The following is a 19034-nucleotide window of genomic DNA, read 5'->3' as shown; positions in this document are numbered from 1 at the left end:
TTGTAACAGCATCAACCACTTGTTAGCTGACCTGTACTGGCTGGACCATCAGATAGTATGGATTACCTAGTAATCTTTACTGCTCTACAAAATAAAGGCACTACTGTTTGACCAATATCTGTTGAGACATCAACTGGAACTGATAGCTTTTCAGCCTTTATTTATTCGCAAATAATGAGCAGTTGCTGCAACAGTGTCCCATAACACTGCAAATAAAGCAGACACTTTACTTCTTTCCTCCATATGAAACCCAAATAGGTACCTTATTGATATTGGCTGTGGTATTTACCCCATGGATGGATCTTAACAGTCCTTCCCATTCACTGGAAACTTTGTGATTGCACCTCAAGCATAACTACATATGTGCGTCTGGCTATGCCTTAATATAATCTAGCTTAATATGGTATATGTACTTGTAAAGGTTAGTTCTTCTGAGTTATAGCTGCTAAAACAGTTACTATAGGCCTTTTTCTAATATTACAACTTCATTCAAGGTCATGATGAAAATTGCCCTAATCAAGACGAGAATGTCCCTCACACCCAAATGGTGCCTTACAGCTTTTCTTAATGAACTTATCCATGAGCATATCCTCTAAACCTGCTGTTGCCATTGCAGGGCATAGTTTACTATGCAATCAAAGTAGATCATCCTTGTAAATGTCCAGACCCTCTGTGCTGGTTCTTTCTTAGCCTTAAACTCAGCCCATTGTATTACCTAATACTCTAAAGAGTCAAATTAACAGCAAAACTTGATTTCTATTGTGTTCAACTGTTGCTGGCAATTATCTACGTGAAAAGTTCAAGAAATGATCCAGATCTTTTTTTGTTGCTCACTTGAACAATGGAATGACATCTGCTTTGCTTCTTACAAAGAGTGTTGGTCAAAGCCTCTCCCCTGCAGGATCGTGGCTAATACTTGGTTGAAATACTGCTCAGTATGCCACTGCTGGATTGTAGAAATACTCGGAGACCCAGACATGAGTAGTCAGTTCCTGTTTCAGGGTAACAGGAAAACAAATTACTAGGAACAGTTCATCATACTCGTATATTCCCCTGTACAGCTCCAGGTTTAATTGTGAGCCATAATCGCCATTGCAGTATCACTCCTGAAATGGAGAGACTTACTACTGCACCATGAATTACTCTCTTTACCCATTGATGCCCTCTATCTCACCTGTTAAGGAAACAGACATGACTATCAAAGATCGTCCACCAGAATCGTTTCCAGTCCTTCTCATTTGGTTGTGATTGCACTTGATCAAAGCTGGGACTGTAACATTCTGACTAACAACAGTATAAAAATCCTATAAAGACCTTTCCAAATGCTTTAAAACTCACCAGATTCTATTCTGCACAGGAGATGACTCTCAATCGTTCTTAGATCAAGACTGTTCATTAGGGGTTAGGTTTTATCTGTCGTTCTGTGTGCACCAGATATCACTCAATCTTCCTCATTCTACGGTCGTAAGCTAGTCAATGTCGACTATCTTTGCAGCATCTTTAAAGTCCTATGTCAAGGAAAGGGTTTTTCCTGAACTTTGCATCTTTCTTGTGAGTATTTTTACTTTAAGAATAAAGCATTCTTTCAGAATAAGTATTCCTTAAACTTGTTCAACTCAAGAGATCAAACATTAGCCAATACACATTTTAGCAAAAACAGAATACTCAGCACTAAATCTTTCGTACCTACTCTGTAGTATTCTCATATTAATTTATTTCATCAAAGAGTATCAGGCTAGTCTGCTCAATAAAAGAATATTTAATGGCATAGTAAATCAGAGTTTGACTAGTTAATTGAGTTAAAGCTAAAAGAATTAGTAGATCGGACTTATGATGTAAGGTGTAAAACTGTTCATTTATGTCTAAAATCAAACACAGTGGGTGTGTAAACTTGTATCAGGACACTGGACAGTTGCCTTCTATCAGGCTTAATCAGATAACAGTTGTAACCTCTCAAGATATCTTTCGATCAACTGATTCATGTAGAACTCTCTCATTCCAATGATAATTATTTAACAGGAAATGACTGATCTCCCCATAACAATTAAGACTACCCCTGTAATTTCTAAACATCATTTGCTTAGCCAGTGGAAGGCAACGCTGTTGTCGACTTGCTTGCATAACGTGCGTCAGGTTGCAGCAATTTCTTTATGGGCAGAAAAAGCAGAGAGAAAAACAAAATAGTACAAGTAACTAGAACGAAATTAACTCAATGGTTTTCTGTACCACGTTTTATGCGAAAACTACACTGAATCAGAGTTATGTCGTTTTTTGTTTTTTTCTTGTCATCTAGTGGCATAACGGTTTATCTGTTTACTTACAACGGTAGAAACCGGTTTTCGGAAATTGTGGTGAGTGTGCAGGTATCTTTGTGCTTAATTACAAACAAACATTTTTTCTTAAAATTCCTACTTTAAAATAATAAAGTAGAAAATGCACGGTATTTCTGCATACCACAGTATTACTGTATTAGTCTCATAGGTAGTAGTAATAAAAGATAGTGGTATAAAAGATAAAAATGCTCAGTTTTATTTGTACAGTAATATTTATTCAGTGATATACTAGGTGCTTCAAGTAACATCATCCATTTAAACACAATTACTATTGAAAGCATATTGAAATGTTCAAAGGCATGAATCACTGCTAACTACAACTATAATAGATATAGACCTGCCTTCCTTGACGTCACCAAGAACAGTTAATAGTTCTCTGTTTTTAAAGCAAGTTGTAATATAAATAGATTATTAAAATATTTAAAACTTTCTCTAAGTTTTTAATCATTTATAAAAGGTATTTCTGTACTAACTCGTAACTAACTATGTATGTAATTATATATTTAACGTTCAATAAACGTGTTTCTTTGGTAACATGGGTCTAGGTAAACTGAATTCTCGGATAAATAGAAACTGAAATAGTACAAGATTTAACTTCCTGTCTAACATTTGAATGATAATTTGCTTCAGTGCCTTTACTATTTCCTCAAATTATTCTGGCATATTATTAGATACATACAATTCAAATTAAACTAATAAAGTATTTTAGAAGCAAAATTAATGTAACGTGTCTTTACTAGCGCTAGTGAAACAAAACCTATATTAATGTACTAATTATTTTAAAGGTGGAATTAATTATTTTTATTGTTTCAACTTCGGTACGAAATAAATATTTTAAAAAAATCATAAGTTTAATAAAACCTTGTAAAAAGTTAATTGATTGGCTTTTATGAAACTATTTTATTTTAACAAAAAATACTTCCAGATATAAACGCCGAAATAAATTACAACTGTATTATTGCCAAACGTTCATAATGTTACAACGTCTTCACACAAAAATCGAACATCTTTAACAGTATTATTATGGAGAATTTTTTATCGACAGTTTTAGGTATCTAAAGTCCTAATTGATCAACAAAGCGGAATTCTTCAAAGGAGAGAGGTTGAACGCCACGTTAAAAAAACATAATTATTTTTTAATTATTTCACCACTTTAAGTTCCACGTTCCTCACATATTTATTTTCTGTGTTTTAACTTCACCAGGATTATTCATATAGCTTCTGGCTTCAAGTCCTTCATACGTGTTCTAATCCTTTCAGATTACCATATCCAGTTAGCTAACATAACTCCAAAGCAATATGTCAAACAATAAAAAATAAACTGTAAGCAAATATAATACATCTTCACCAAAACTTACTAACGTGTAAGACACTGTGAATTAAGGTATATATATAAAGTTTAAATGTACAAAAATAAAAATTAAATGATACAAAGGAAAATGAAATAACAATAAACTACATTGAACAATATTGCATGTTATATAGACAATCAAAACCTTCATTAATTCACATAGTACTAGTAATATAAAAACGACGCTAAACAAAGGTAAAACATTAATTCATCTTAAGTAATGTTCCACGCTGAGCCAGCGGTAAGTATACGGACTTACAACGATAAAATTAGTGGTTCGATTCCCCTCGGTGGACACAGCAGATAGCCCAAAGTGGCTTTGCTAGAAGAAAACACACACACACAAACACGTGTCAAGTAATTACACTCACAACATGACCGAATGTGTGTTATATTTTCGAGCTATATCAATTTTTTTACCAGTCGAAGGAATATCATAATATCTTAACACAATGCCCTGAATATTGAATCAGTAAAAAATGTTATTATGCAGAGTTATACACAGACGTTTCTCTACGTTAAAATACTTTATTGCATTTGCGAAGTGTCAGCAAGCAGTACATTGATGCCTGGTAAAAGCTCCCGTAAGAGGGCCGAAAGCTTATAAATAAATAAAAGAAAATTAGTTTAAAGTATAAAAAGATTTGTGTACAAAATTACAAGTTATGTTACCTACGTTATAAATTTTAAACAACACAAAAATGTTATTCAGATAATTTAAATATTTATTAATTATTTACTCCACACAAACTTTCTAAAATCACAATTAGTATCCAGATCACAAAATCAAATTTAACATCGTTTGGGCTGCATTTTTTATCACGTCATGTAATACTTGCATATTTTAAAATGTTTTTGTTATATAAGAAATCTGGTAAAATATCTTTAAAATTTCGGATGAGTTCCAGTATGGGGACTAAAAACATCAGCGACATGAAGTCAAGTGTTTTTTGTTTGTTTTTTTGCAAAGGTCAAGATAAAAAAAATAGATAATTGAAACGTAGTTCATAACATAAGGACAATACACTGTAACAAAATTACGGGGGTGGAAGATAGAAAGTAGTCACAGAGAAGGCAAAAAAAGCGGGTGTAGAGGGATGATTGTGACTGGAATATGGAAGGAAGAGAAAGATCGGGAATCCGTGGCATCAATTTGTTCATTCTTTCACCTACCGTAAGACAAGAAAATAGTATTAACATTATCTTATTTGATATCGCCGCTAAATAATAATTAAACCGACAGCATATTTCTTAAAGAGTAATCAAACAACAAACGTTATAAACTACATCAAAAAATAATATATGACCATGCATGAGTTACTTAGGTCATAAAATATAGCCAACTAACATGTTTTTATAATTAACTAAGTTAATATAAGTTTATACTTTTTTTTTTGAAATATCAAACAAAGAAAAACGTGCTGTTAGTTGTTGTTTTCTATTTCACTCTACGTCAAAAACAAAAGAAAAAATTAGTTTGTAATTTGTTACAAAAAGTTGCAACAAGTAATATTAAAGTTGTATATTTGTATGGTTCTAAGTTTTTGAACGGCACAGATATAAACAACCACATGACAACAGATTACCATACCGACTAAGTATAATTGTATGAATATTTTACTTTCAAAATCAATGAAAATTCTCTATCGTGATGAAAAAGTCAGTAAAAACCAGCTTTCTTCCTACCATTTCTGTAGTCATCAGCTCTTCTCAATAATACGCAAACCTTTTTCATCATGTCAGACAACTCAGATTTTATAGACAATTGTCTCTAAGTTACATGTTCCTTCATTCTCGTCAACACTATAAAAACATTTTATCTTTTCACGTCTATTAGAATTAATGATTAGTCTATGAGTTACTATCCATTTGTTCCCTCTGGGTCAGCAGTAAATTTATGGACTTACAATCTTAAGTTCGATTTCCCACGAAGGACAGATTGTAAATATCTCATTGTGCAGATTTGTGCTAAAACAATAACAATAATATATCTGTTTATTTTCGTCAACAGAGAAGAAACATACCGTTGTCTTTTAAAAATGGAAGGTTTCAGAGACAATTACCTACTATTTCTTCATTAGCATAAACAGTTACTCTTATAAACATTCAATAAACATTTGACCCTCTTGTATACCTAGTTAAGTTTAAACATAAACATAAAAAATTCTGTGTTTGTTTAGCTATTTACTCTCCTTAAAAATACATAAACAAGACTACAATATAAATGGAATAGAAACTTCAAATTATCTATTCTATGTGAAGAACTGTAAGTTACTTGTACAATAGTCAATACGATTACCATACTAAGAATGGAATCAAGACGATAAATAGATCTGGATATTTAATATAAGAACAAAGGAAGACAAATAGAATGAATTCAAGTAATTTTGACACCCATGTTCTCAGAATATTTTAATTTTTGCTGATAAAATTTTTTGACTTCAGTAATTAAATATAGATTATCCTTTTATATTTTTCATGGAAACTTAGTCCGAAAATTTCTAGTATCACTTGACACTTGGATTATTCAGCGTTATCGAAACTTATTTTTTCACTATACAATGCCATGACAAACAAAGCGACGACTCCTATTAGAATTCCAATGTTCTGTAGAAGAAAAACTTTCAAAGACGCTTTTACGCCCTCTTTTTCGACATTCTCCAAAGCCTCGTTCAGTTCACCTATCTGAAAAATAGAAATAAATTAAAATACAAATATTTTGGATTCAATGTGGTTGTTGGTAAAGCATTTATTATTTTTGTCTTCGTTCGTCACTGTGGTGGAAAGGTTAGTATGTGAAAAACATTTATTAAAAATGAAAAGCCTCCTTGAATAATAGTTAATAATAAATTAAAGAGGGTGCTTACAAACTATTATTTCCTGCCTATTTTCAGAGTAATCTTTAATTATTCTAAAACTTAAAAGAAGAAAACACAATTTGGTACATGAAATGTGATATAAAATATAATATCCACAGAAAGTAAAATTCGATTTGTCAATTTATGTAGGTGTATATATGTATATGTGTGTGTGTGTGTATAAATATATATATAATGAAATTAAATAATTACATTCAAATGAAGCTAAATGAATAAACAAAATCATGAGGAAGGACTGCGTTAAAAACAGCAAGTCCCAAATAAGTCATAAACCAAAATACATTACCATGAAATAAAATACGCTTCATAGGGTTCTTTTTTTAAAATGTGCAGCATATTTTATTTCATGTTAATTTATTTTGGTTTATGGCTTGAAAATGTTATGGTTATAATATGCATACATTTATTTTGTAATAACAAAAATAAAAAATACTGCACTAATAAAAAAGATACCCACATTATAGTCCGTATCTTGGGGATCCTTTTGACTGTTGCAACATTTTTATTTTTGTTTGGGCTTGTTTTCGTTTATTACAAATTATCATCAGTCAGAGTTTGGATTTACATTTTTTAACACAGTTCTTTCTTTTGATTTTACTTAAACTGTTGAGTATTAATATTCTATAGATACATACATAAACACAAATGTATATAATTATACATATATTTAAGAGAGAAATAGAAGCTTTTTACCTTTATATTACGTTCACTTATTTCATAACTACCAATAAAACTGAATTTTTTTTTACTAAATTACATATACAGATATTTAATTACATCTTCTTATAATGTCCGACATGGTCAGGTGGGTTAAGGCGTTCGACTCATAATCCGAGCGTCGCGGGTTCAAATCCCAGTCGCACCAAACATGCTCTCCCTTTCAGCCGTGGGCGCGTTATAATGTGACGGTCAATCCCACTATTCGTTGGTAAAAGAGTAGCCCAAGAGTTGGCGGTGGGTGGTGATAACTAGCTGACTTCCCTATAGTCTTACACTGCTAAATTAGGGACGGCTAGCACAGATAGCCCTCGAGTAGCTTTGTGCGAAATTCCAAAGCAAACAAAAAAAAAACTTATAAGAACGATTGGGATAGGTTAAGGCTGTGAAGCCACGGGCGACTTATGTAACCTTTTTTTTTTAACTCAGAGAGAACTTCCTATCATCTGATAATGTAATTCCGCTACAAATAAACTTATGGATGGAGGAAATTGGCACTGCTCTTTCCCGCCAAGGATACTGACATAACAAGACTGTTGAATAATGTGAGACTAAACGGAAAAACATTTAGAAAGGGTAAGTCTTAAATTATCTTCACCTAAGCGAGAAAATTTGAACACCAAAACGTTTGGGCAAATAACATCCTCATCCAAAAGGCTATAGTTACGAAAAGAATCACCGTCATCTTAGTGAAACTGATACCACCTGGTTAAGGCATTCGACTAGTAATCCGAGGGTTGCGGGTTCGAATCCCGGTCACACTAAACATGCTCGCCCTTTCAACCCTGGGCGCGTTATAATGTAACGGCCAATCCCACTATTCGTTGGTAAAAGAGTAGCCCAAGAGTTGGCGTTGGGTGGTGATGACCAGCTGCCTTCCTTCTAGTCATGATAATATCCACTTCTCCCAGTAGTTTTATACTGAACATATAAAAACAACGGTTAATCAAATATACTCTTCAAAAAAAGAAACGCAAAAGGCAAAATTTGAGACAAATTGTTAACAAGTTTATTCCGGGTAGTTCTGTATGGCATGTGTGAAACTTTGCACATTCACTGCTAAACATCCAAAGTCTGCAAAGGCGAAGTCCTCGCTCACTAGTTGAAGTTTAACGTCACTAAACGTCAATAACGAGTATGCTCCCCGTGAGCATCAATAACTGCTTGGCATCTCCTGCCCATGGAAGCGATGAGATGACGAATCACATCCTGTGGAATGGCTGTCCACTCAGCCTGCAAAGCTGCTGCAAGCTGAGGTAGAGTCTGCGGTTGAGGTTGTTGCCGTCTCAGACGTCGGTCCAACTCGTCCCAAAGATGTTCGATGGGGTTTAAATCTGGTGATCTTGTGGGCCAGGGAAGAACGTTGATGTTGTGGTGTCTCAAGAAGACAGTGATGAGTCGGGCTGTGTGAGGACGGGCGTTGTCATGTTGAAAAGCATCATTAACGTTCACCATGATGGGTTGCACATGGGGCCTAAGAATCTCGTAAACGGTTGCGTACGGTCTGATCGGAAATCCTACGCAGCCCTGGTATGGTTGAGGCAGTAGACGTCGCAGTGGTGGTCCTATCCCGAAGGTGACGTAACCGGATGTAGCGATCTTGTGCAGGCGTGATCACACGAGGTCTGCCAGATTGTGGACGGTTACGAGTTGATCCTTGTTGTTGGTGACGATTCCAAAGCATTCTGATGGTGCTTGTGTGAACATTCACAGCTCTGGCAACATCTGATCGAGATTCGCCTGCTTCCAAGAGACCAATGGCGTTGTTGCGTTCTGCTTCAGTCAGTCTTGGCGTAACTGTATTGCGTGTCGGTGGCTTAACACTGAGCTATGGAAACCGAGAACCCGTCACTTTTATAGGGATTTTGCACATGTTGCACTTGCAGAACATGCAGATCTCTCAAACAAATTTATTGGACACGAATGCGTTTTGGCGAAAAATCCGATGTTTTCCTCCGTTTTCAAAGTGCACAACTTTTATTGTCATTTTGGTCTGACAATCAGTGCCTTAACACGGGTAACATCACATACTCTGAGCTTGTAACGTTATTACATATATTTCTCTTTAAAATAAAAAAATATCCCTTTTGCGTTTCTTGTTTTGAAGAGTATAGTGTACTAACAATACACGTATAAAATTTTGAGTGAACAAATTAAAAATTAGGAATGGGAGCGCCAAAAGTGAGGAAATAAAGAACTAATGGACTAGATAACATTACATCATTTGGTGGTTTGTGACGTGGTGCAACCTCAAAGTGGGTGTGGTCATCGTTCCACTTTATATGATAGAAGGTTATTACATAGTAACTCACAGAGAGTGCTCGCAATCATAGAATATGGCTACTAGTGTATTGTTAGCTCGTTTGTGGTGTTGCAAAATGGTAATTGCTATTACCAACGTTATAAGTAAAGCTAAAAAAAAAACACTTTGAGCCAGCGTAGCGTAATTCAATCATGTGCATTAGACATGAAATAGACAAAGAAACAGACTTATGGTCTCAAGCCACTTTATAATATACGTAACGTGTGTGTGTGTTTCTTATAGCAAAGCCACATCGGGCTATCTGCTGTGCCCACTGAGGGGAATCGAAGCCCTGATTTTAGCGTTGTAAATCCGTAGACTTACCGCTGTACTAGTGGGGGGAGGTATATATACGTAACATCATTGCTCCATTCAACTACCATAATAATAGCAACTTGAAGTATTGTACCAAACTCACTTACCATGTCTACTAAAGAGATATATAAAAACATTCCTCCAGCAAGAGCAAAGATGTGAGGTGTTCCTTCCGTGAAATCACCCAAGAGAATTCCAAAGAGAAGTCCGAGATAACAGGTGCACGCGGAGAGAAAATTATAAAACACAGCCTGACGCATAGTCATTCCCGCACTCAGAAGAATGGCAAAATCTCCTTTGAAATAAATCTTAATATGAAAATAACATTCAAACATTCAGAAGTTTGCTAAATGTTTTGAAAAAAAAAAACACGTTTTGTTCTGAGATTTAACACGAACGTCTAAAGATAGTATGTTGAAATTTATGCAAAATTCAGTGAACTTATAGTCTCATTAGAATGGTCTAATTCTTTAAAAGCACGGATTTTGATAAAATCTACACAAAGTTAACGTAATGACGTAATCGGTATATGTGCAAAATCTCCTGAAAAAATAAATACTCTTTACAATATGCAGTGTGTTGTACAGAAACGTTATGGAGAACACATTTAAAAATCTGCAAAACGTTTTGCCTTATATTCGATACGAAACTCATTTCGCTTTAAAACGCGATTGAGGTTCATTAAATAGGAGTCGATCACCAGTTTTATGAAAAGAAGAGAGCGTCTATTATTTCTTTAACATCCTTGTAGTGGAGTCTTATTTTGAATATCTGAATTAGAACTTTCACTGATTTGTTGACTGTGCTATTTTCATTTGGGTGATTTATCAGGTAATAAAACAAACTTGCTTATAATATTTAATAAACTCTTATATTCCTTTAAAGTAAAGGTAATGAATATATCTACAAATACTTGGTTTAGCATATTACTTGCAAATAATAACCAAAAGGCGCACGAACTTTTCTCCTTCATCAGTATGAACATTTCTACCAACAAGGAGTAAACAGAGGTTTTAAAGCTGGTAGAAAAGGGAAAATCCAGTCTTATTAATTTGTTCGCCAAATGTTTAACAAATTCTGATAACACGTTATAATTGATAATGTTATTCACCAGGACGTATTCTCACCTAGTTCATGGGGCAGCTCTTCGCAGAATACTGCTACAGATATACTAATGCCTGAAAGGACACTGTCAGTGAAAGCTGCTCCAATAGAAAGTCCGTCTATAAAGTTATGTAATCCATCCCCAAAAATGATCATCCAGGCTATGGTTCCGATAACTCTACCCTCCTCAGTCTGGATATGATGATCGTGGTGACGATCCTGAAAATTTGCTTGAAATTATATATATTTATAAGGACCATAAATTTGCTTATCACGGTAATTATACGTATGGAATCTGGATATGGTAATCTGAGTGGATTAGAACACGTATGAAGCACTTGAAGCCAGAAGCTATATGAATAATCCTAATAAAATTAAAACACGCAAAATAAATATATAAGGAATGTAAAACTTAAAATGGTGAAGATAATTAAAAAAATAATTATGTTTTTTTTATGTGGCATTTGGGAAGTTAATGCAAAAACTCTTATAACACATGTGAATAATTGTACACGACAGTAATAAGTGAGATTCAAACAGGCATTATACAGCAACGTTAGTAATGAAAATCTCTCTGTGGTGATGATGATCTTAAAAAAAGTCACAAATCGGTAAAGGTGACAAATTTGATTATCATGGTGATGATAGTCAAAATCACGACTTATTAGATGAATTTAAAATTAGAAAAAGCTCTAACGCTAAAATATTGTTTTAAAAAATTGCCTTACTGCAAAACAGAAACTTGTAACATATCAATATATATATAAAAGAAAGCCAAGTTCTGATCTGTCAATCAGTCAGTCACGCCCTATTTCTCCAAACTTCGTGAGTCACAAGAGTCCATTTTCACTTTTGCTCCCATAATACTTCCTCTTTTGATTTCCAATTCCCATTTTAGTTGAATTTAGCCACTAACATAGGTAAGTAGCTCCTAAATGTTGGCACTTTTTCTGCGATATAAAAGCCTGTCAAGGAGAGAGCTCACGAGACCAGATCACGCATAGCGTTATGTGTGTGACACAACATCATCCACATAATTATGACGTCATGTTAAGTAGGATCCGAATAAGAAAGTCGGGAAGACTCCTGTGAAAAATAAGTCGCAGATTAGTGCAAATCTATGCTTGGGAATTGCTAAGAAAAAGCCTTTGTTAAAACAGACTGAAAATATGAATTATAAGAAGGGAAGAAGACAATTTTCCTCAGAAAAAGAACAGGTGTGTATGTAATCACATGGTCACCGAATGTCTTAATCTATTATCCAAAGGTATCAACATGTATCATGTTTATACTCATTAGGTAAAAGGAGATATTTCTCATGATAAGCTTTGGTTTCCTGAAGCTAGGAGTCTCTTATTTATTTTTAATGCCAGTTTACGGATAACAGATTTGCAAATGCATATTGCATGGTTCAGATTTGGTAGACTTTGATTTTCCGTTACTTCTGACGGGCTTTTATACTAGTTAGTAAATGCTGACTAAGTGAGAAGTGTTAAAAAGAAAGAAATATGTTCATATTTCATAACGTGAAATCGTAACCGTACTTTATTTCGAATGCAAACCATTCACCAGATATATATTTCCATGAAACTGTACAGGATCCTATCGTTAAGTAAAAATCAACGACATACTTTTTAGTTGCTAAACTTTGCTGAATCTTTTAGAGTGAGTTTTTTATCATAGTAACACAAAAGGATTTTACTGAACCATTCCGTTAAGTAATGAATTCTAATATCGCACAAAAGAGCTTTGAACTGAAGTAAGATAAGAAGGAATAACATTTAAATTAAAGTTACAAATAGAAGTGCATAAAACATAAGGTATAAAAACACTAAAATATCACGATAGATGATTAACAAAAAATGTATATCTTATAACCGCAAGATTCTAAATCAGTTACAAAAATGTTTGAGTATAGTTAGTACACCAGCAGAACTTTCACAAAACAATTAATAAGTTTGTAAAGCCAATATTTCACCAGCGCTGCAATCTAGTGACAAACGTATAAATACTAACTAATGTTGCCATAGCAATCCTTTTTTGTTGTAATAAAACTGAGATTAAAGAAATCATCCAGAGGTGTTGTCATCTAGTAACATAAACCAACAAACTGGTGCGAGAGAAAGACGAAATTGATCCATTATTTAACAGAAATTAACATAAGAACGAATCATTTTAGCATGAAAAATAACTTAGAATGTCTCAATAACCACCAAAACTTACCAATATGTTTTGATTTTCCAAAATTCCATTGTTTTTTTCTTTAATAACAACTTTGGCGTTTTCAGCCTTCACAGAGTTGATATTGATGTCAGAGACCGCAACCGTCGTTGTATCACCAGCGAAAGTTGTAACACTGTCTGACGTCATCACTGATGTACTTATATTAGATTCCATCCCAAGAGTCGATGAGATCTTCAGTTTGCGTTTCTTTAAAGCAAGATTTTATATAATTACAAATTAAAAATCATCATAAATTATCATTATTTACTTCAATGTTATTTTGTTCAAAGTAATGTACTAGTCAGTAATAAAACCACATTAAATTATTGTGGCTCAGCATTTACAATAAATAAACATATTTTCATTTCATTAACCTTTTTTTTAATTTCCCGTGAACACTTTAAAACATTTAATCGAATTATTTTCAGATAAATTAAATGATAGAATATATTAGAATGAATTGAATAAAGGGCAGTCAGTTATATGTCTTTGTACATGTATACATACTATATATTACGTAATATATAATCAAATAAATATTTCTAACGAAAACTAAATAATATGTTTCAAAGAAGTGAAACAAGAAAATAAAATATTCCATAGTAAAATGTTAAATATCATCTACGGAATAAGATGAAAGAGGGCGTCACTTACTAAACTTCCCATTTCTATATTACATGTTATACATATATATATATATTCTACCGTTTCAGATAAGTTAGATTACTGTTTCTTACTGTTTTGGCTTTGTTGATGAACTTCATGAATCTTTCAGTAAGAAAAAAAACATAAATTCCACAGAAAATGATCAAGGCTCTCCACAGGTAGGAATGGTGCGGATCGTTTTTAAGAATTCCGAAGGACTAAATAACAGATACAAACGACATTAAAATCTCATTAACTTAATACAATACTAAATATCTTGTCCGTTAACTGACAAAAACGTCCCTTATGTAACTTTGTTCACTTATGTATTGAAGACTGATAATTTGATAAAGGAGTTTAAGCATTTATTAAAACACACTGTTCTTTTTTCATAAACTCATAATAACGTTGTTAACCATTACTTGGTGAAACCTTATCTCATCTACTGGAGTCAGATAGATATTGGTAAAGAAAAATAGATAATTTATATCTGAGAGAGGAAATATGAAACTAATATACTCCACAATAAAACATTAAACATTACCTGCGGAATGAGATGAAAGACGGCGCTGCTTACTAAACTTCCCACTGCTAACCCTTCAAACAGTGTGATAAACTTATGGTATACGTGTTTGTTCATTAGAGGCAGAAGGATCACCCCTCCGAGCGCACAGCAACTAATGAGGGTAACGAAAAGGATTCCAAAGCCCCAAACTGCAATGCGAATAACAAAAGAAACAAGATGTGTAAATCGATAACCAACAGTAATTATGGAAACATAAAGAATAAAGTTTATAAGCTGGTATAAATTTGTAACAGTGACGACATAAATACTAAAGTTTGTAAACTTTTGTTTCAGAAATAAATAATGTTTCCAAACTAATGAAAAAATACCACCTATCGCATTTAAATATATATTTAAAATGAAACATTAACCTTCTGGTCGTTTCGGAAATTTAATACACAAACATAAACTAATGATGGCTCTTAAATATGGAGAAATGTGAACGACATTTTCATACTCTGAATGGAATCCTAAAAATCAAATGAATTTTCTGACTTACTAGCTGCAGTCGAAGGTCGGGAAGACTTGACATTTTGAACCTCACATTCTTTAGTTCGTTGCTGCAAAAGGAGGACTGGACACAACTGAATTATGGCCTCGCTCATGGACTGTGTGGAGTTGGGCACCATTTTGAAGAGTTCTGTTGCGCTGATGCACTGTGGAAATAATGCTGTAACATCAACTAAAGGGTAATATTTTATGTAAAATAGCTAACAGGTCGAACGACAATTAAAATTAACACCATGGAAAAATTACCACGGATTAACAAATTGAACGTTGCTATTTCTATTACAATGTATACTTACTACTGCTTTAAACGCAATTATGATACTAATAAACCACGTATGACAAAAATAAATAAATAAAATTACTTACAGTATAAGAAACCTCAATAACTTTGACACTTTCTGAAACTAAGATCTTCATTAACCATCTGGAGCACTCAAGTTACCGGTTTATAAAACATATATCGATAAATCAGTCTACACATTTATTGCTTTGAAGCTCGGAGTATTAATTATTTAGGTTCAATTTATACTTTTTGAAGCTCAGATAAACTAAGTAATTTACTCGTAAAATATAATTTAAAAAGTATGTTTTAATTTGTGAAACCTTGGGTTCCAAGATATAAAAAGATTATGGATTTTTTTTATTATAGAGGCAATTAAACGTTGTTATACTTCTATCCAAAAACAACTGCAAACAGTAAATCAAAGGTGTATTTTAACACGTTATTCTTTAAAATTATCACTTTATAGATTGCGGTTTGTTTTGAATTTCGCGCGAAGTTACACGAGGGTTGCCTGTGCTAGCCGTCCCAAATTTACCAGCGCAAACTCTTGGGCTACTCTTTTACCAACGAAAAGTGGGATTAACCGTCATATTATAACGCTCTTACGGCTGAAAGGGCGAGCATATTGAGTGTGACGGGGATTCAAGCCTAAAATCTTCAGACTGCTTACCACCTAGCCCTTCCGGTCCGCTTTTATGGATTCACTCAGATGAGTCTTACAACGCTAAGATCAGGGGTTCGATTCCCCTCGATGAACACACCAGACAGTCTGATGTGGCTTTCCTATAAGAAAACACGCTCACTTAGATGAAAATGATGAAATATTAGGGTTGTACAAAACAAACTGTATTGATTTTCACCAATTAACATACAAGAATACAAGATAAGTAATGTGCGTCATGCGGTCAGTAAAGCTGTATACCCTATCTACTTCCAAAGAGAAAAGACTGCGTTAGAAGGTGCGAATTATATTTTTAAAAAATATTGATATTTAATGCGAGTAAATATTCTGACGAATAAGTGTGTGTGTTTTTCTTATAGCAAAGCCACATAAGGCTGGCTGCTCAGCCCACCGAGGGGAATCGAACCCCTGATTTTAGCGTTGTAAATCCGGAGACATACCGCTGTACTAGCGGGAGGCCTGACGACTAAGAATTTGAGTTAAAAAGAGAGGATTGTATAAAACATATCAGTATGTAATGTAATTATCGTGAAGAATACGATATTAAGTTAGAAAGATGATTATAAAAAATATAAAAATGTTTACTGCGAATAACTATCCTGATTAATAAAACGTTGAGTTAGAAAATGAAGATTATATAATAAATGCAGATTTTTACTGCAAGTGTACTGATGGATGAGACAGTGAGTTAGAAAATGTGTATTATATAAATTATGCAGCCATATGTTGTAAGCTTCCTGGTGGATAAGATTTTGACCCAGAAAGTGAAAAGTATATGAAATATCTCACCTTTAATACACAAAACACTGGCCCGACATGGCCAGGTGGTTTAGGCGCTCAACTCGTCATTAGAGGGTCACGGGTTCGAATCCCCGTCAATCCAAACATGCTCGCCCTTTCAGTCGTGGGAGTGTTGTAATATGACGGTCAGTCCGACTATTGGTCAGTAAAGGAGAAACTCAGGAGTTGGTGGTGATGACTAGCTGCTTTCCCTCTAGTCTTATACTACTAAATTAGGGACGGCTAGCGTAGCTTTGCGCGAAATAAAAAAAAAAAAAAAACACAAAAGCCTGTTCTCCCCAAGTAGCTCAACGGTGAATCTTCAGGCTTACTACGCTAAAAATTTAGTTTTGATACCCGTGGGGTACAAGTTAAAGATAGTCAAGTGTGTTGCTTTGCGCCTAACAACAATAAGCCAACGAACCACAAAACTCATACAGTATAACACGTAAATAAATTACACAGAGGTTGGGGTAGCAGTTTTTAAACTGAGTCACAAACTTCATAGAAATGGACTTTTATTTTCTATAGAACATATTGCAAATATTTATTCCTAGCCAGGGACTTACTCCGTATTTTCTATATTCTCTTCCCGAAGCTCTGCGTGTGTGGCGTATATATTGACAAATTTGCTTGAGCCAGCATGTGTGTTGTGTGTGTTAATTAAGTAAATACATCCAGTATGTTTATCGTGTGTCAACAATATTACATAATTTGAGGTGTAAGTTTGTTAGCAAAGTTATAATAAATAATGTGAGCAAGACAAAACAGTGATAATTACAGAAGGTTGATCGCTCTTCATCTGTATGGTTTGTACTTTCTTCTTCAGTTGGCATGTCGCCACAGATGCGAACTGTAGCAATACTTTTACCACTAATATGCTAGTTTATATCACAATACCATCACGGTCAACTTAAGGAAACAACGGTTTCCTTGAAAAAGACACCAAAAAATAAATAAAATAAAACCGTATCGTCCAACTACAAAACCTGTCAAGTTCTCCAAATGAGGTTCTGTGTATTTCTGGTTTAGTTAACTGTGTAATGTTGTCATGTAAGACAATGTTCACTTGCAGTAGAGGGTTTATGAAAAGCCTCAAGGGCGGTATCGGAACTGAAATATCATTCTTCTAAATTGCAATTAAATTCTGTATATAAAACATATACATTATCTGTGTAGGGAAAAAAAAACAATAAGATATTTATTTCACCTCCAATTTACTAACTTGTAAATAGAAGTTTTCTAAACCTTATAAACTATTTTTCCTGAAACAATATGTGTGCGCATGTTATCTCTCTGTGATAAACATATGAAACTAAAATCGAATATACAGTGAATCCATATAATTTTATACATAAGCTATTGACGTATTTTCATGTGTTTAAAAGCAATATTTTTCAAGAGATGAGGTTAAAAATAAACCTCTGTGCATCCCACAGTTAAATGTGTTAATTAATTTAGAACAGTATTCACTACATGCACGAAGATGTTAATTAAAACAAATAAGATGGTTTACAGGTTACACAAGTTTAGCTATCTAAGTCGGAGGAAGTAGTTTGATGTTCATTGGCGGAAAAAAAAATGTATATGGTAAATAAATAAAATAAGCAGTGGTCTTTTAAGTACGTAGTTTTGTTCAAGAACCTTTTAACTGCCTGTCCTCTTGGTTTGGACGAGAGGATCTGTGAGAAGGCTGAGTCAATCACATCAATACACAATATCCGAAGTATAGCATGAAAAGTATCACAAAAAAAAAACAATTTATAACACATTTATATCTAAAAGGTCTGATTTACACGCTTCAGTAGTTATTTGGATGTTTAACCAATTTAAACACCAAATATTACGTTTTCGTAAGCTTCTTTTTTCATGAAGTCCATTTCACGAACAACTATGTGTCTGTTTTGAGTAAAAACACAGAAACTATAAAAATGGTGGATCTGTATTACTATCCTAATTGCCCCCCGCTAGTACAGCGGTATGTCTCCGGATTTACAACGCTAAAATTACGGGTTCGATTCCCTCGGTGGGCTAAGCAGATAGCCTGCTGTGGCTTTGCTATAAGAAAAACACACACACACACAATCCTAATTGTGTCGAATATAGACCTAACGTGTGAAATTGAAAATTGAGAATATTAGCTTACATATAATTGTCAAGTTTATAGCGAAACAAATTAATATAAGTGTAGACACTTCATTCCAGAAAGATTTAAGACTGCCTATCCTCCCAGTTTGGTCAGGAGAATCTCTCGGAAGGCTCAATCTAAAACATTAACTCAACAAGTTTACTACGCTTTGGTTAAAAAATATGGACTGTAAATTGATTTAATAAACAGTGATGTC

The 19034-nt window shown here is 33.9% G+C and overlaps 1 protein-coding gene across 2 annotated transcripts in view; it reads right to left on the bottom strand.

Annotated features, from left to right (window-relative positions):
- Positions 1 to 2506: 2506 nt before the first annotated feature.
- The window catches only part of LOC143249572 (metal cation symporter ZIP8-like), a 31383-nt gene continuing 14855 nt past the window's right edge, over positions 2507 to 19034 (bottom strand). The window contains exons 2-8 of one of the 2 annotated variants that reach the window (XM_076499672.1): positions 14934 to 15090; positions 14414 to 14583; positions 13962 to 14087; positions 13225 to 13431; positions 11025 to 11220; positions 10005 to 10192; positions 2507 to 6369 (exon numbers count right to left, since the gene is read on the bottom strand). In XM_076499672.1, coding sequence (XP_076355787.1) covers positions 6208 to 6369; positions 10005 to 10192; positions 11025 to 11220; positions 13225 to 13431; positions 13962 to 14087; positions 14414 to 14583; positions 14934 to 15090 — 1206 coding nt within the window. In that variant the 3' untranslated portion in view covers positions 2507 to 6207. Of the gene's footprint in view, positions 6370 to 10004; positions 10206 to 11024; positions 11221 to 13224; positions 13432 to 13961; positions 14088 to 14413; positions 14584 to 14933; positions 15091 to 19034 lie in introns of those variants that run through there. The other variant, XM_076499673.1, reaches the window with a different exon arrangement.

Source organism: Tachypleus tridentatus, chromosome 4 (genome assembly GCF_004210375.1).
Source record: "Tachypleus tridentatus isolate NWPU-2018 chromosome 4, ASM421037v1, whole genome shotgun sequence".
Taxonomy (NCBI): Eukaryota; Metazoa; Arthropoda; class Merostomata; order Xiphosura; family Limulidae; genus Tachypleus; species Tachypleus tridentatus.
Note: the sequence above shows the minus strand (reverse complement) of the source record. Positions and strands in the feature narration are given on the sequence as shown.